This window comes from Phoenix dactylifera, unplaced genomic scaffold, assembly GCF_009389715.1.
Source record: "Phoenix dactylifera cultivar Barhee BC4 unplaced genomic scaffold, palm_55x_up_171113_PBpolish2nd_filt_p 000195F, whole genome shotgun sequence".
Taxonomy (NCBI): domain Eukaryota; kingdom Viridiplantae; phylum Streptophyta; class Magnoliopsida; order Arecales; family Arecaceae; genus Phoenix; species Phoenix dactylifera.
In genome coordinates, this window is record NW_024067719.1 from 387,737 (window position 1) to 404,445 (window position 16,709).

The following is a 16,709-nucleotide window of genomic DNA, read 5'->3' on the forward strand; positions in this document are numbered from 1 at the left end:
ACTGGCTTTAGACTTCTTCAAAAGCAAACATTTATGGAAGCATTTATGTAACAATTCAAATACTTACCAAAGAAAATATTCAAAATTAGACATCCACCAAGAAAGATTCTGGTACTTTATGAAAAGAGGAGTGGGGAGTGGGCGTGGTGCTGGTATATTTTGTGGCTGGTAGTGGCGACTGGTCTTCACCTTAAAGCAAAGAAGATAAAGATCAATGAATGGGGGGCGTAGGGAGAGAGGGAGAGAGAGACCCGTCTTCATCTTTTTGTTTTTTCTTGGGTTAGTTTCAAGCCGTGGTTGTTATGTCATAATTGGCTTGTTAGAAAATTTTAATGATTTATAATTAACTCCAAACCGTTCTGAAGCCTGAGGAAACTGAACCCCACTTCGTCGTACGAGCGCAACCGCACTACTTAATTCTCCTACAGGCTTTCTGCCGACTGTTTGTTATATCGAAACGTCTAACCTTGTCCGACCTTGACTCAAATAAATAAACCTTTCTTGGAAGGCTTCCTGCAGTCCCGTCCTCGTATTGTCCTCAAATTACGGGCGAGCAAATTGAAGGTTTGAACAAAGGTCTCATGGCCTTGGAGTTTAAAAAAATACCCACACATTGTTTAAACACATTACATATGCATTTTTTAAAAGATGAAAGCATGATATTTGATGAAAAAAATATTGAATATCTCCACCTCAAACAAGACCAACTATAACTTTAGACAATTTTAGCCCTGGCCAAAGAGTCGACCGCCTGAGGTGAACGACTTCGGCCCCGGCCGACGATTCGACCACCTGAGGTGAGCGAGTTCGGCGCTAGCCGAAAATCCGACCACCCGAGATGAGCTACTTTGGCTCCTACCAAAAAGCTTATCAGCACATGTCGATAAAGACTGACAATCCTAACAATCGACTGCCTTGGCAGCCTGCAGTTGTGGCGATACCACAATCTATGCTCGATCAACGCTGCACGCCGCCCACGAAAACTGACTCCACATCACAGCCATACTACCATCCAATACTTGGCCATCAGTGCACTCCAATCAGCCCAGATAACGATAAATCCGACTCTCCTATATAAAGGAACAATCCACGGAACCTCAGGTACTCAAGAACATACAATATATTATTCATAAAGCACTAAACTTTGTTAAACTCTCTTCTCTTTATATTGTTACCTCTCTATTCTGACTTAAGTATCAAAGGATCTCCTATCGAAAACTTTTCGATAAGCTATACACTGCCGTGCTTCCTCGTTTCTTTTGCTCAGGAAAATTCATAAAATCTGAAACAAGACAGCATGTATTTATTAACGAGCAAAAGAAAAGAGGGAAAAAGACACGTATGTTAGCAGCAGCATTTTCTTAATCAGACCTGCGACCCACGGAGCTGCCTAAAATAGAAGTTTCGGATAAGGATTCATATGGAAATACCACAAGGGCAAAGCTCACACCAACCCCAAACTTGATATGATATCATGGTTAGATAAACCAGTAAAGCCCATTCCTAGATACCGAGAATAGTAGCAACAATGCAATAGGTTGTAGGCTGCTCATTTCTCGGTTCAAATTATTAGGGAAACTATGTAGTTCATGATTAAGAATAAAACATACTAAATGAAAAGGTGGAGCAGAGAACATGATAAGCATTTACTTGATTTGAGTCGGCCTTGGCAATAAATTTTCAGAAACTATAACCTGGGCCATACTGATTAATTCGTGAAGCCGATTTCAATTTACTTCTCATGTTGACCGAAAATCATATATACCCCTAATAGAATCAGCACCTGGTCATTCACCAACAAATCCGAGCTGATGGATACAAAGTAGCGCTCAAGGCAGTGACAACGAAAGCACCACACCCAAGTACCTCTTAATCACCATACAGTTACACACCAAGTGATAACCTCAGATACCCAAGTGATAATTACAGCATCTCCATTTACAGAATACAACTGAAATTCAAAATGATAAAAACTACAAATGGTTTTTTTAACTTATATTTTGTTTTTTATTCGTTCAATGACAAGTTCATGCTCACTTCATCTTTACACGTCCAATTCACGCGGAACAGATTTTATCATCTCAATCTTCAGAATGACAAGTCCAATAAATCAGCCCACTGCAAGTGAGAACAATGTTAGCAAGGCAGCAGCACATGATGGCAGATGCAGATGCATATATTTGAATTCTATGCAGCAATACCTGATTAAGACAAACACGCATTGAAGGACACCAGCAACACCTGTCCACACAGAAGGGCCCTTATCTGTGAGGGCGTCTTGTATTAGCAAGCCCACTGCTGCAGCTAGAGAGACAAAGGATACGACGTATGCAACAAAAAGCCAAAGCTTCAACCTGTAATTGCAATAGCGGTATCAGTATCTTGAGGGAGGAAAAATGTAATCTGGGTTCTAAACTGAAATGCTGATCAAACATTCATCATCAAATGGCAAGAACTAAACAAATATCTATATGAAAAGTCAAGACTAAATGTTGAGAGAATAAGAAGACCAATCTAAAGAGTAATAGAAAGAAAAATACCCCCAATATTGCTTGATTCAGCCAGCCAACCGACATATTACCATACTTTGTGCATCAATAGAAGGCTAATCAACTATATCCTTTTCATAACAATCCTAAGAACTATTTGCCATTAAAAGAGAAAACACGCTTTCATAATCTTCAAAACCATCTTTCATTTATCACCACCAAACAAAAAATAAAAATCTTTCATGGTCATCTAAAATGCAATCATGATCTCAGTGCAATAGGTCCACCAGTCATGAGCATAATAATCATGATCATGATTTCGGAATCATCAGTTTGTCATGAACCTAATGCAATCCCGGTCCTTGAACAAATCATTTGGCTTCTCAAGAAAGTATTTGATCCTGACATCTGAGGCACATTACTAGTCTTAATTTCCCCTTTTTATAATTTTCTCTAGAGACTATGTACTCAGTCTGTAAGAAGGAAGGTGTTGTTCAGTCTTTGATATACCATTCACAATCCCTTTTTCCAAATCATAACTTTGTTTCAATTTCCCAAAGAATATCCTAGTCTAATTGTTATGGCGCTACTTAAGTATGAAACTCTGATATGATCTCACTTCAAAGATGAGCTAATGAAGAAATCATAATCATGTTTGAATCTAACCAAGATTCTAATGCTAATAATGTTTTTACGTGAGGACCTTGCTTCAGTTTCAATACCATGTGGTTACCTGAAGAAACTGACAAGTGGACTTGTAATCAGTTCATTTATATATTTGATTACGAAATTCTACATAATTATACTAGTAAAGACTTGAAAACAAGATCTTTTATTTCATCAATACCATGTAATATGAACATGTAGAACACATTAGAATTTGATAATCAAATACACACCATCAAATTATTCATGATTTGTTTTGCAAGTTGTTCTTCAAATATGTATATATGAAATTCACTTCGGATCTGACCTTTATTTCAACAGCACCAAAATTTTAACAATTCATCCACCTATGAGGATATAAATCAAGATTTGCATCACATTCCAATGCATATCCCTGTTCACCGATTTGAAACTGCATATCAGGCTAGGCCATAATTTTGGCTTGAAAATCTGAATCCTACTCCGGTGTTTTGAAAGGTCCCTCGCTTATAGTGAGGGGCAGCCTCTTTATATAGGCACGCCTAATTGACGCTCCAAGGTGCAAAAAAAGGTCGCCTTGTTCATGTTAAGCCCAATCACTTGATCTGATTTGCAGGAACAGTTTTCGGCCGTTGATCAAAGCTCAAAAATTAAAAAGCCATGAGAAACAATCAAGAGTGCATCAGAAACCTAGGGTTTGCGAGGTGGTTGGCTTCTTCTTCCTCTACTGGGGTACCCCTGTGGCTGCATGAAACAGGGGCTAAAATCCTTTACCTTTTTATTGTCTGCAGCTATGAGAAAACTGGACGCTGAAGTGTACTACTCATCCTTCCCTTCTTTGGACTTCCCTGCAGCTGTGCGAAACAGGGGCTTAAGTACCCCACCCCACCTCTTTTTTTTTTTTTGTTTTTTTGCCCCTGCTTCTTGTAAAACAGGAAGCTGAAGTTTCCTCCTGCTCTTCTTCTTTTCTTCTTTGGACATGGGTTTCCCTGTTACTGCTTCCCCTTCTTTTTCTTCTCTTCTTCATTTTTTCCTTTGCACAGAGGTGTCCCTGCTGTTATGTGAAACAGGGAACTGAAGTTCCTTTTTTTTCATGCATGCTGCTATGTGAAACAGGGGGCGGAAGTCCCCTCTTTTTTCTTTTTTCTTGTTATACTTCTACTGCTCTTCTTGCTGCTCTGGGGAACCCTCCTGCTGGGTGAAGCAGGGGATTGAAGCGCCCCCTTTCTTTTCCTATTCTTCTTCTTCTGCTTGCTGCATGGAACAGAGGACTGACCTGCTTCTCTTCTTTTTATTTATTTCTGGGTGATACAGGAACCTGCTATCCTTTTCTTCATTATATTTTGTCTTGCTAATTGAAAAAAGGGTGCACAATCCACTTCTTCCTTGCTGCTGTCCTAAACAGGGACTAGCAATCCCTTTTTCTCGTTGTTGTTCTTCCTCATGCTGTCTAAAACAGTCCCTTTAAGCTAGTCTGACATCAAGTGAAGATAATGTTGCACTTCTTGATGTTCCTCGGAAAATTTCCTTATTAGTCCTAAAGCTTTTGGGTAATCAGGAAAGACACTTTATAGCTCGTTAGAACTGGGTCAAGGTGAAGCCTTGTGTTTTACTTTAAGACCTGTCACTAAGCCTACAATGGAGCTTCCTAGCACTTAACTACCAATTTTAGATAAGAGACCCTACATGACTCCACATGGACATCAAAGGCTTTTACTTCTGAACAGTCCACTAAAGATACAAGTTTTTCCTGTGAACTCAAGAAGCAAAATTGGAAAAAAGACATCCTAGCTACCACAAAATATTGTATAATTTTGTGAGAAACCTCTTAAAAGTTCAAGAAATCCCTCGTTAAGGCTTTGGAAATCTCACAAGAAACTAATACAATGCCAGACCCCTTTTTTCTTTTCAGTTATCACAGCCAGTGCAAGATAAAATCAACCAAACACCAACTCAACCTTATGGCCAAGCAACTGGTGTAGGTGAGCACCCACAGGCCTAACCAACAAAACGCAACACTTGAACTTTGCTTGATTAAATTGTGTCTGCTCCCAACCATGCTACTGAAATGAACCTTGATCACAGCACAAATCAACCATCACTACACATGCATCACAATATTGTTTTGGGGATTTGAAAACAATATTTCTTGTAGAGATTTAACCTAATGTGTGTAGACACCCCAGGCACCCTCTTTAATGGCTTTTTGCATGAATAATGCTCCATGCAAGATTAAGACACAAAAAAACTTAATTCACGCAAACTCCCTTAGCCAAAGCCATGAGAAGCCCCAAATACAATAGAACCCTTGGTCAAGCCTATGTCAAAACTATGGTCAAACCATACCTACACTGTATAGATCATAATCTACACTTCTAGATTCAATTCCATACCTACCTGCTGCCATGAATTTTCACAACCTCTCTCTCCATCCCTCTAAAATCTTGAATTCACCATTAAAGACCTCCAAGAAACCAAGAATCAACTTCTCCAAGCCTAGATCTATAGTCTAGATACAAGCAAGTCCAAGATCTTGAAAAATGGAGCAAGGAGCCTTTGAAGAGTGTCTCAACAAAGAGGGGGACCTTAAACTGTCGTCTCCAAGAAAAAGAGCACCCCGGAACTACCACCATATTGTTTGAGATTCGCTTCCTTTTCCCCTCTTTTCTTTGAATCTTGTAAATTTTTAGATCAATAACATGCAATTCTCTATAATTAATTGCTTCATGCTCAATGAATAAACTTAGACTTGATTCCTTGAGTTTTCTTGAGTTGCTAGATTAATTTCTTGCTGATTTTCTTGTTCTTTCTTGAATTTTCCTTTTGATTCGTATGTTTAAGGGAAGGTATGGCCCTTTGACCTCACACTGAAGCCATCTTCGGAACCCTAAGTCAGACCCCCTAAACCTTAAATGCAACCAGATCTGAGGTCAACAAGGTTTTATTTCGGATGTATAGGCAATGCCCATGAACACCAATCAACTAGGTATTTGCAGTCATGCCCTAGTCTCTAAGTGGTGAGTACAGACTAGCACTTGCTAGGGCAGTTCGAAGTGGATCCCTTCATCAGCTATATCATTGGCCTTACCCTACCCTTTGTTCCCTAACAAGCCTTTTCCCTTTCGGTTGTTTTTTCAGGTTTTCCTATTTCTTGACCTAGACAAAACCATAAAAAGAAGGTGGCAACTCCAAACCTTGACCTCACTGCTAGCCAGCCCATCTTGAGGCACATTTTACAATGTGCATCATGAAAAAGATGTCTAGAGACAAAATGAAACTTTTAGGAGTTAGGGGATTTCCTTTTTATAGGCCAGAAATGCTCTTAATAAGATCATATGTTGATCGATAAAATAAAAAGATCTTCATCAGCACAACCCAATTACAACTAAACAAAATATGTTAAAAGAGCTTTCTTTAGAGAAGGTTACTTGATCTAGCTATAGGATCTTTCAAGTTGCATACATATATATCCCACCTTAGACATGAAATTTGTAACATTTAATGCAATTAGCAAATGATCATGGTTATGGAAACAAAAAAAAGGCACCTTAGTTGTCCAAAATGATTTTAAGACAATTGATCCAAATTATTATAAAAACCAGTGACCAATTTGCTTTTGTCTCAACATCTCATTGTATAAGCACCACATTTATTTGTGGCCACATTGGGGACAGACCCCTATGAAGGAAAAAAAGCCTCAAAACATATAGCGGAAGAGGGCCATCTATCATTAGGATCACAGACCCAATTTATAGCAGGGGTAATATGAATCTGAAAGAAATTAGGCAGAGTAGTTTAATGAATAAATCTCAAGATTCTCAACTAAGGGAATGTACGGAAACAAGAATCTCTACCTGTTTCTATCTATTGTGCACTAGGACATCACTTCTAGAGTCAAGCAATATTTTAAACTATCAAGAGACATCTGAGAGTCATTAGATAATTTCATAACCTCTGAAATATAGCTTATTCATTGCAAATTTCACAGGCATACCACTAGATACCATGTTAGCATGTCAAATCAATATTTTCATGTCTCGTCTTGTCATATTAGGTTGTCCTGAATTTGTTCTACAATCAAAAAATATGGAAGGGAAAATGATTGGATGCGCTCTTACCATATCAAGACAAGAAGATGGTGGTTGATGACCTTTACTGCTAATAATCCCATCCATTCCTGACAATAACCACTTTTTATGGTCTGAGGTTTTGTTCCTTAGCATTCAGAAAACTTCAACTATTTCCGCATAAGGTGCAGAGCATTCACCACACCAAAGTTTGTCTTTTCTGAAGCTGAAGGTGTTGTTTTCCAGGAACGTGGAGATCACAGACACAAGTTTTTGAATAAATAAATAATGAAATGCATCTGGTAGTTCTGTAAGGACATATAACTAAGGTATATCCACGGGAAAAATTGAGTTTCTCTCGAATATGATAGCAATTATTCATACAATCCTTCAAGGCTTCTCAGAGCATTAGATATGGAAGTGTTCCCTTTTAATACTGCTTATCTGGATTTAAGATGATCTAATGTTAAACCACTACCTGTTGTGCCAGAGGTTTAGCAGACTGTCCTAGTTATTTGTTGTTGGAAAAGTGAATGGCATGTATTAAGGCCTTATGTCTCGTACAGCTGAACCATATGTGATATGCGAAGATTTGTCACATGCCAAGTTAATGCAATCTGGTTGGACATGACAAGTTATGTCATATCAGAGCCTAGGTTTAAGATTGTTAGGGTTTGACCTAGGTTAGCTATAAATAGGGTGAAACTTAGGGTATTCTAGGACACATTTGTTTCCTTCTTTAAGAAGTCAAGTCTTGTGCTTAAGAATTGATTGTCTAATCATATGCATTATTTGGTAGATATAGGTTGAGGTGACACCAACTCTCACTGAGAAACTGGCTGATCTTGTTGATAATTCCCATGCTACTGGAAATTCCTTTGAAGCTGCCAACCATCGCCATCGTTTTGACAGCGACCATCGTCACGATTCCACTACCGCTGCCCCCACCACCACTACAATTGCTACTATCGCCACCCCCACTACTTGTGCCACACTACCACCACCATGGCCTCTACCAGACCACCACCATCACATTATTGGTGCCCTCATCTTTACTACCACCAACACATCACTAGACACAACCCCGCTTATGGTCTTCATTATCACTGCCACCACTATCATCGCGTCAGCCACCATCATGTTTATGTCTTTAGAAATATTTGACTATATAACCATATTTATATTTTTAAAAATTAAAAAAAAAATTTCTACTTTCTATTTTTGAAAATAAGAAAAATGAAAATGATGCCAAATAGCACCCTAGCCTATTTATCAAAACAAACATAAACGCCCTTAGATATATTATACAAACTAAACAGTCATTTAAAGCAAGTGATTACATTTCTTACTTAACCATCTAAGTGCTAATTAATTTTGATCTGATGCATGGCTAGTCTAGCTGTAAAAGGAATGCTACTTTTTATCTTTCTTGTCTAAATACAAGCTTTGTTACAAAGACTAAAAGAACCACTGAACCGCTGTCTTAAAATTAGTCTATGCCCTGGCCACTCCACAAAAGCTCAAGTAGCTGCAATATATAGCTGAGCCATGTACCACTTATAAAATCTTTCACAAGTGACAAGATGCCTAATCATTACTACTTGAAAGACAAAGAGGCCCATAAGATAGAGGCCCCCACGCCTAGTGAAATCCCTAGCTTAGACGCCTACTGATGCCATCAAAGTTCGTCATCTCGATACCAAATCCTATACCAATACTATATTAGTATAGCATTGGTACGCCTGGTATGGAGGTCGGTTCGGCGTACCAAAACTCAGGATGCCTCCCGTACCGAGTTTCAGTTTGATACCAATACGGTATGGTACACACGGTAAAGGGGTTCGGTTTGGTGTGCCAAAACTCAGGACATCCCCTGTACCAAGTCTCAATTCGATACCGATATAGTATGGTATGCTCAGTAAAGGGCAATACCCACCAATATCGCAAACCTTGGGTGCCATCTTGCAGAGGAAAAAAAGAGACATCAAATGACAATATCATGATGAGTTGGACAAAAAAGGACAAATTTGTGGAAAGTTTAAGATATAGAAGACAGAAGGGGAAAAATTCCAACGGCATTGTGTGATGGCCGAAGAACCTTGAAAGATAAGGAACCAATAGTAGTATTTAGAAAGTGAAGAATTAAGACAATATAAAGATAAGAAAAAGATAAAGCTGGCTTATAAGTCAAGAATTCAATAATGAGCATCAGCACCAAGGAAGCTAGAGGCAACAATAAGTGATTTCCAATGCTAAAGGAGTCAATAGCAGACAAATACTGGAATCAAGTAGAATCCATGACAAGCTAAACAAGATGAGACACACATAAGAAGGGCAGGACTTGGGAGACTGAGACACTAAACGTGAAGCTTGAAAAAGAACAGTGATGTAAAAGTGGAAAACAGTCCCCATGCATGCATGGGAGGTCTGCAAAGTAGTTTAGTCTAGGTTTATGAATAGCTATTAGCTTGCAATATCATTTCAAAAAGAGAGCAGAAGTTTTTGAGCACTCCAGTCATATTGGAAATCAAATAAACCTCTTTACCATTCAGATAATGCGAAAGGATAGTAGAAATCATATCCTAAAGTTTTAGGTTTTAAAAAGTAGGTCCAGTGTTAACCCTTGATGGAACCTGGGGTCCCACTACTTGCAGATTGGGACAAAAAATGAATAAATGCAGGGTCATTTCAAAGAGAGCAGAAGTTTTTTAGCATAAATGGGAAATCAAATAAACCAGCTTTATAGTTCAGATAATGGGAAGTAGAAATCATGTTCCAAAGTTTTAGGTTTTAAAAAGTAGGTTCAGTGTCGACCTTTAAATGAACCTCAGGTCCCATTGCTTGCAGATTTTTACAAACAATGGATAATTTGCATACAAATGGTAAAAAGAAAAGAAAGAATGTAAACTCAAAGATACTTATGATTCGAAATCAATTCTTCAGCACTATGGATGAAAAAAGGAATCAAATCACACAAACAAGATTGGTTTTCCAGATCAAAATTGAACACAAGATGAATACATCCACTATTTATTGCATGATATGAAAAAAATATTAAAGCAGAAATGAAAGACAAAAATTGCAGGTTGAAAGATTAAAAAGGTAAATAAAGGGCAGAAAGGCACTAGAAAGTTGAAAGAGTGGAGAAAAATGACCTGAACGTGGCCTAAGCTTTTTCTTCGATCAATTAAAAACAGGAAAATGAACCACTTCAAAACGATGGTTACAAAATTCAATGCAGATTTCTATCTTAAAATAAATTCTAATCATTACTTAGAACATGAAAAAGAAGATAAAAAGACAGAAAAGCCCTCTGTAAATCACCATAATAGTGTGATGAGTATAGTTTAGTACGAGTACTGTAATTAGTACTATAAGCAGTATATACTACAGCTTACAGGAATGCTACAGTGACTTGACTCCTAAAGACTTTAATGTAAATACAACTCCTAGAAACTTGGACTCTTGGTCTCTTTAATCAATGAACAACATGGACTGCTTTTTGAAAACTAAAGCTCTAAAAGCATGCTAATTTTGTACCCAAGGCTTGGATATGGACCAATAGGCCTTCTTGGTCAAGTTCGACTTCTAGCCAAAGCAATGAGCTCATGGCATCTTTTAGGTTTTCTTGCATTCCTGGAAGTGTTGCCAATTGTCTTGACACACTTGTGCCACTCTTTGTGCTCATTCTAGCCACCTTTGGTCATTTGGTGCCATTTTTCAATGTTTGGTTGCCATGCATACACCTTCTGAAGGTTTTGTTGCATAGAACAACAAGCAACACTGTATTTTGAGGTGGCAAGGACCTTTTGGATGTTTGATTTCCCTATCTGTCGGATAAGTAGCCATGAGACAGGGAGTTGCAGAGGAGAAGAAAGTAAAAGAGAAGTTCGAGGGATCATGGGCAACACGGGAATGAAAATCCCTAAGTTCTGGTCCTTCTGGATAAAATCATCCTGATAAAAGGGTGACTTATTATATCCCTAACAAGTGAGGATAACAGACTCCACCAACCATCCAACCTCTAAGAATCCTTTGTCGTGTTGCTTCCCTTCTATACATAATTTTCCACTGAGAATAATATATTTGCAGATAATAGATTTGCCTATTCATACAGGCCCATGGAATGATAGAACGAGCTCTACAAAAGCAATATCATCATATGGCAACATAAGATAGCCAAAATTATAGTAGTCAGCTCCTTAATGTCATGATGAAGGGCATCAAAACCCAAAAAAAGGCTTTTAAACATGGAGAAATTGGCAATGTGTAATGATAAATGTGGTGCAGATCTTATTAGTTGTATAGACCAAAGTCTCAAGATAAGAAAGTCGCGCTCAGTGGTCCACCTAGAAAGTAGAAACACAATATATAACCTGCCCAACATGAAGATGGAGCATCCTTTGGGTCCATCTTCATGATAGAGGTTGATGTCAAGAAAAGTCCTAACAGTTTCTATTTTATTCTGTTCAAAAGTTGCTTCAGATGCCTGATTTGCCTTTTTTTATTTTTTTGTTTCATTAGAAGATGGATCTTAGAAAAGAATCTAGGAGATCTAGTATTCACATTATTACAGTGCGAACAGTACATGCTATTGTAAACATGGCCAGTTATGAATTCTAGTCAGAGCAAAGATTCAAATAAGTAGTCGATTTGTGAGATTCCAAGAGGATATCTTTCTATATCTGTAAGAGTCCTATATAACTTAAATGGAAACTTTCTAGGGGACCAGCTAAGTGTACAAGAGTCCAGAAAAGCCAATTGAAAGGTCACGTTTATAGAAACTTTTGAAGCAAAATAGAGTGTGTGAAGCCTGGTTGACTGGTTCAGTTGCCCTTTCTTTCGCTTTTCTCTCTCTATCTCATCTCCCTTTCTACTTCTTATTCTCTCCATTGGTTCAGTTGTCCTTTCTCTCTTCCTTCTGTCACTCTATCTCTTCTCCTTGTCTGCTTTACTTCTAAATTCTCTCCATTAATCTATTCCCCCATCCCTTCTTATTCTTTAACTAAATCATTTTTAAATGATTCAATTATTTATGCTGCTGCCTGAATTTACCAGCAAATTGTTCATCTTTCTTTGACTGTTCCAAGGACATAATGTTGGCGATTTTCTATATACGAGATCTCTGTCAGACTATCTATTTAATAGTAGAGATAATTTCTGTGTTGAATATTAGCTATTTGCTGGCTGTTATTTTAAACTGCAGCTAATTTGATAATTCTGTTGGCTGGGATATGAATAAATGATAGTTTCCAACCTGTTAGTCAAGCCCTAGTATACTCTTGTTCTAATCCCATCTACACACCCATGCCTAGAATGCACAAAAGCAGATTTTTCTCGATTTAACAACCATTACACCCTGATTTCACATTTTATCATTGACTGCCTGGTTCTCAAATTCTAGAATGCAGGCACCTAAATCAAATGTAACCTTAATCTAATCTTGTTTTCAAGTCCCCTAACATATTGCAGATCAATAGTTCCCGCATAACTTGGTAAGCTGAATGTTCCTATCTTTTCATTTACCCCAATCTATTCTTTCCTTATTTATTTCCCCTCTCAAGCATGCATAAAACAAGGAGTTATGCTTCAAGATCAATGCTCTCCATTAGCATGTCAAATATGTCAAATATGAAATGAAGGTTTTGGGGCACAAATGTGACGGTACGACATTTATCAAAGTGATCTAGCATCAACAAAAGCTATGTTGCAAGCAACGGCAATAGCCTAAGGTGTCGGACAATGCGTTAATGCAGTTTTGTTATTTCTGGCCTTCAACCTCAACAAGCTATCAAACAAATTATTCTAGTGCAACCATAAATCCAGTTATATGAAGAACAACAAATCAAAACTATTGCAAATGAAGATTCATTCAACAAGAATCCTATGATCAAAGATATATCCATAGAAGGTCCTATAAGCAGCAGTCCTTCGCATCAAGAGACTGCTATTGAAATGCATCATGCCTAGAGAATCCAACTGAGAGGAGTAAAAACCCTAAAGATACAGCTGTAGAGCAATTTGCAATTGATTAATGCATGGATAGATCAATAGATCAATTGATCATGGAACGTAGTTTTTCCAAGGCACTTCAAAGATATATTCTTGCTGATTCTGCAGATTCCAGAGGAATGTTAGCAAATGGGTCTTCAAAAGCTTTGGGTTTATAAATTGGAGAGCACCACAACAACAAACTTGTGACATTGTAGCAAGAAAGTCCTACTTGGGCCTCCATTATACTGATCTTAAAGACACAATGGAAGATCAAGCTTTAAGAAAACAAGTGATTTTTCCCCTTGAGTAAAGATCAATTTGGCGAAGCCAAAGAGATGTTCTATCAACAATATCAAAGGTATCAATTGTCCCAGCATGTACAGAAGGTTACCACTCAGTGTGCAGCATTACAATTAAATACCAAGTAAAACTAGTCAATAAGTAAATTAAGGAGTTCAACATCCAGAATCTTGTTCTACCACATATATCAAGCAATTCAGTTGTCTGCGTGATGATTATAAGAGTAACTAAAATTCATATCAAACTAGTTGAGAAAGCGGAATCAAAAAATCTCAAACTGGAAGAAATAAAGAAATAAATAAAGCAAGGAAAGGTTGGATTAGGGGGTTGGAAGACCGGACCTCCATTCGCTATCCCCGTATGGAGAGTAGTAATCGTAGCTGACATCGTCTCTGTTGACGCAATTGAACATGAAAGCCGCCAGAGAAGCGAAGATTCCTAGGGAATTACGGCCAGAGAGGAAACCCTAATGAGCGCAGGAAGTCATGAAGAGCATCGGGTTTGGGAAAGGAAGGGATTACTGGGTGGCGTACCGGGGAGGTAATGGAGGAAGGAGACCTTGACGGCGCTGCAGACGACGGCGTCGACCCAGAACCACCAGCCAGCGCCGAACACGGCGCCGGCAATACCGGGGCCCATGATCTCCCACATCAGCGACAAGTTGTCCATAGCGTCGCTCGCTCGCTCGCTCTGCCCCCTTTTTTTTTCTCTGATCTCTTATGCTCTCTCTGGCTTCGATCGATGGCAATTGCTGAGGGTGGAAAAGCGACCAATCTTAAAGGGTTTTACGGGGTATCGCCTCTCGTTCAGGCTGTCGTTGGCTGTGTCGCTTTTGCTTGCGCCGATCTTTTTATCGGCGAAGTCGAATAGCTGGCAGCGTTGTGGTTAAAATAAGGCATAAAAAATCCCTCATTTTGGATGAATTTACAAAATATCTTTCTTGTGCACGATTGCTATGATATTAATTCTGCATTTTTAAATTATTATAATATTACCTGCCCTCCTCTGATGTAAATCAAAGCTTGCTGGCAGCTGTTGATGTAATTCTGGAAATGCCTACTTGTAAGCTGATAAGGCTTAAATTTGATCCGTCCATTATTGGTCAATACCGGGCGAGCATTTTAAAAGAAATTAAATTCTTAGTGGTGCCGAAATAAGAAAAAAAATTATAGAAAATTTAAAAGCAGATAAGAAAGAAAGTTAGACAATCCCTTGATTTTTGCCTCCAAATCGTAATGGATCTACACTCTCTTCTTTTTATAAACAAGGCCAAGAGATTCCAAAAAAGAAGAAAGCAGCCAAAGGAGAGGAGTAACTAGAGGCTCCCAAACCTTTATGGCGATAAGCTCTAATGGCAAGAGACTCTCACGGAATGGCTCTCGAGTTCTCTTCCACAGCCATTCCTACACACTATCTCCTCTCCAAATGGGATGTCTATCCCTATAGATCGGAATTCGCACTGCTATAAATCGGAATTTGCATTTAAGGAGGCCACACTTCCATGTCAGCCGAAATCGAGCACCGTGCGTACAGGCCCGTGTCCATAGAGACTGAGATATCAGTCCTTGGAGGCCACCGTTCCGTGCCAACCGAAATCCGAACACTGTGCATATAGAATCTGCGGCCTCGGAGACTAGAATGTGTTTTTATAAACAAGGCCAAGGGATTTCAAAGAAAGAGAACGCAGCCAAAGGAGAGGAGCAACCAGAGGCTCCCAAGCTTTCATGGCGATAAACTCTAATGGCAAGAGACTCTTACAGAGAGGCTTTTAAGCTCTTGTAGCTACCGCTACGCCCGAGTTTTCTTCCACAAGCCATTCCCACACACTATCTATCTCCTCTCCAAATGGGATGTGTGTCCTTATAGATCAGGATTCGCACTGTTGTAGACCGGGATTCGCATCCAAAGAGGCCACACTTCCATGCCAGCCGAAATCTAAGCACCGTGCGTACAGGCCTGTGTCCATGGAGACCAAGATGTCAGTCCTTGGAGGCCACCCTTCCATGCCAGCCGAGATCTGAGCACCGTGCGTGCAGGACCAGTGTCCTTGGAGACCAGGATGCAAGACCCTGAAGGCCACCCTTCTGTGCTAGTCGATATCCGAGCATCATGCATACAAGACCCACATCCTTAGAGACCATGATGTGAGTCTCTAGAAGCCGCCCTTCCATGCCAGCAAAGATCCGAGCGCCATGCATATAGGATCCGCATCCTTAGAGACAAGGATGCGAGTCCCTAGATCCACATCCTTGGAGATTGAGATGTGATAGAGATCAAGGGGCTGGCCGAATGGTTCAAGCTAATTCCAAAGATCCATTACAAGGAATTGGAGGTCCAATGACTAGAGCAAGGGCAAAACAAATGAAAGAAGCTTTATATGGACTAGTCATGGAAATTCAAGAGAAGGAGGCTGCTCTAGAAGACTCTAAGGCTTCACCAAGATTGATCACTTATCTTTACATAGTAAATGCTGAAGAACAAAGCTTGGAGCCATTAAACAAGGCTGATCCACGTGGAGATGCTATTTAGGCCCATTTTTCGTGGGTACTTTTGGGCTTGAGTCTTGTTGTGTTCCTAATTACTTGTACATGAAGTTTTGACTTGTCAACTCGTTTTTCCTAAGTTATTCATGTACTTCGTAGTTAGGAACCTTGAAAGTTGTGTCATTTATTATTTTGAAGTTGTAACTTGGAAGTTGTGACTTGGAAAACGTTTTTTACTTATTGCCTTGGAAAGGGGATGGTGTCCTTTCCAATAGCTTAGTTTGAAGCCTATATAAAGGCTGCCATATGTAACCAAGGGATTATGATGAATGAATTAAAGTGTTGGCAAGCTTTGCTATGCTCTTTTGTGTTCTTGGATTAGAATACAAAATTCTGACTTATCAAAGGGAGTGATCAACCTTTGTGGCGTCTTCAAGGATTAGGGTTTTAAGGACTTAGTTTCCTTAGAGTTCTAATCTGATCTCCTACAACTTGTTTTTCTAGCGATCTCGGGGCAAGTATAGCAAATTGATTCAAGGGTTCCTAGGGCAGGTCTCCTGGTGGGTTCTTGTCATTTGGTATCAGAGCTTTGGTTCTTGAAATCAGGTTACTTATCCTTTATCATCTTTGTTCCTTTGTTCTTATTTTATTTCTTTAAGCTTCTTTGTTCGTTCTCTTATTTCTGTTTTTTTTTTCAGTTCCTTATGTTTCTTGTTTCCTCTAATCTGTTT

General features: G+C 39.0%; 1 protein-coding gene across 1 annotated transcript; it reads right to left on the reverse strand.

The window, feature by feature from the left end:
• Nucleotides 1-1,816: 1,816 nt before the first annotated feature.
• Nucleotides 1,817-14,365, reverse strand: LOC103696076 (transmembrane protein 50A). The gene is made up of 4 exons (XM_008777592.3): nt 14,029-14,365; nt 13,837-13,933; nt 2,202-2,354; nt 1,817-2,118 (listed from the first exon to the last, which is right to left on the reverse strand). Exons 1-4 carry the CDS (start codon nt 14,162-14,164, stop codon nt 2,082-2,084), a joined length of 423 nt encoding a protein of 140 aa, XP_008775814.1. The 5' UTR covers nt 14,165-14,365; the 3' UTR covers nt 1,817-2,081.
• Nucleotides 14,366-16,709: the final 2,344 nt, after the last annotated feature.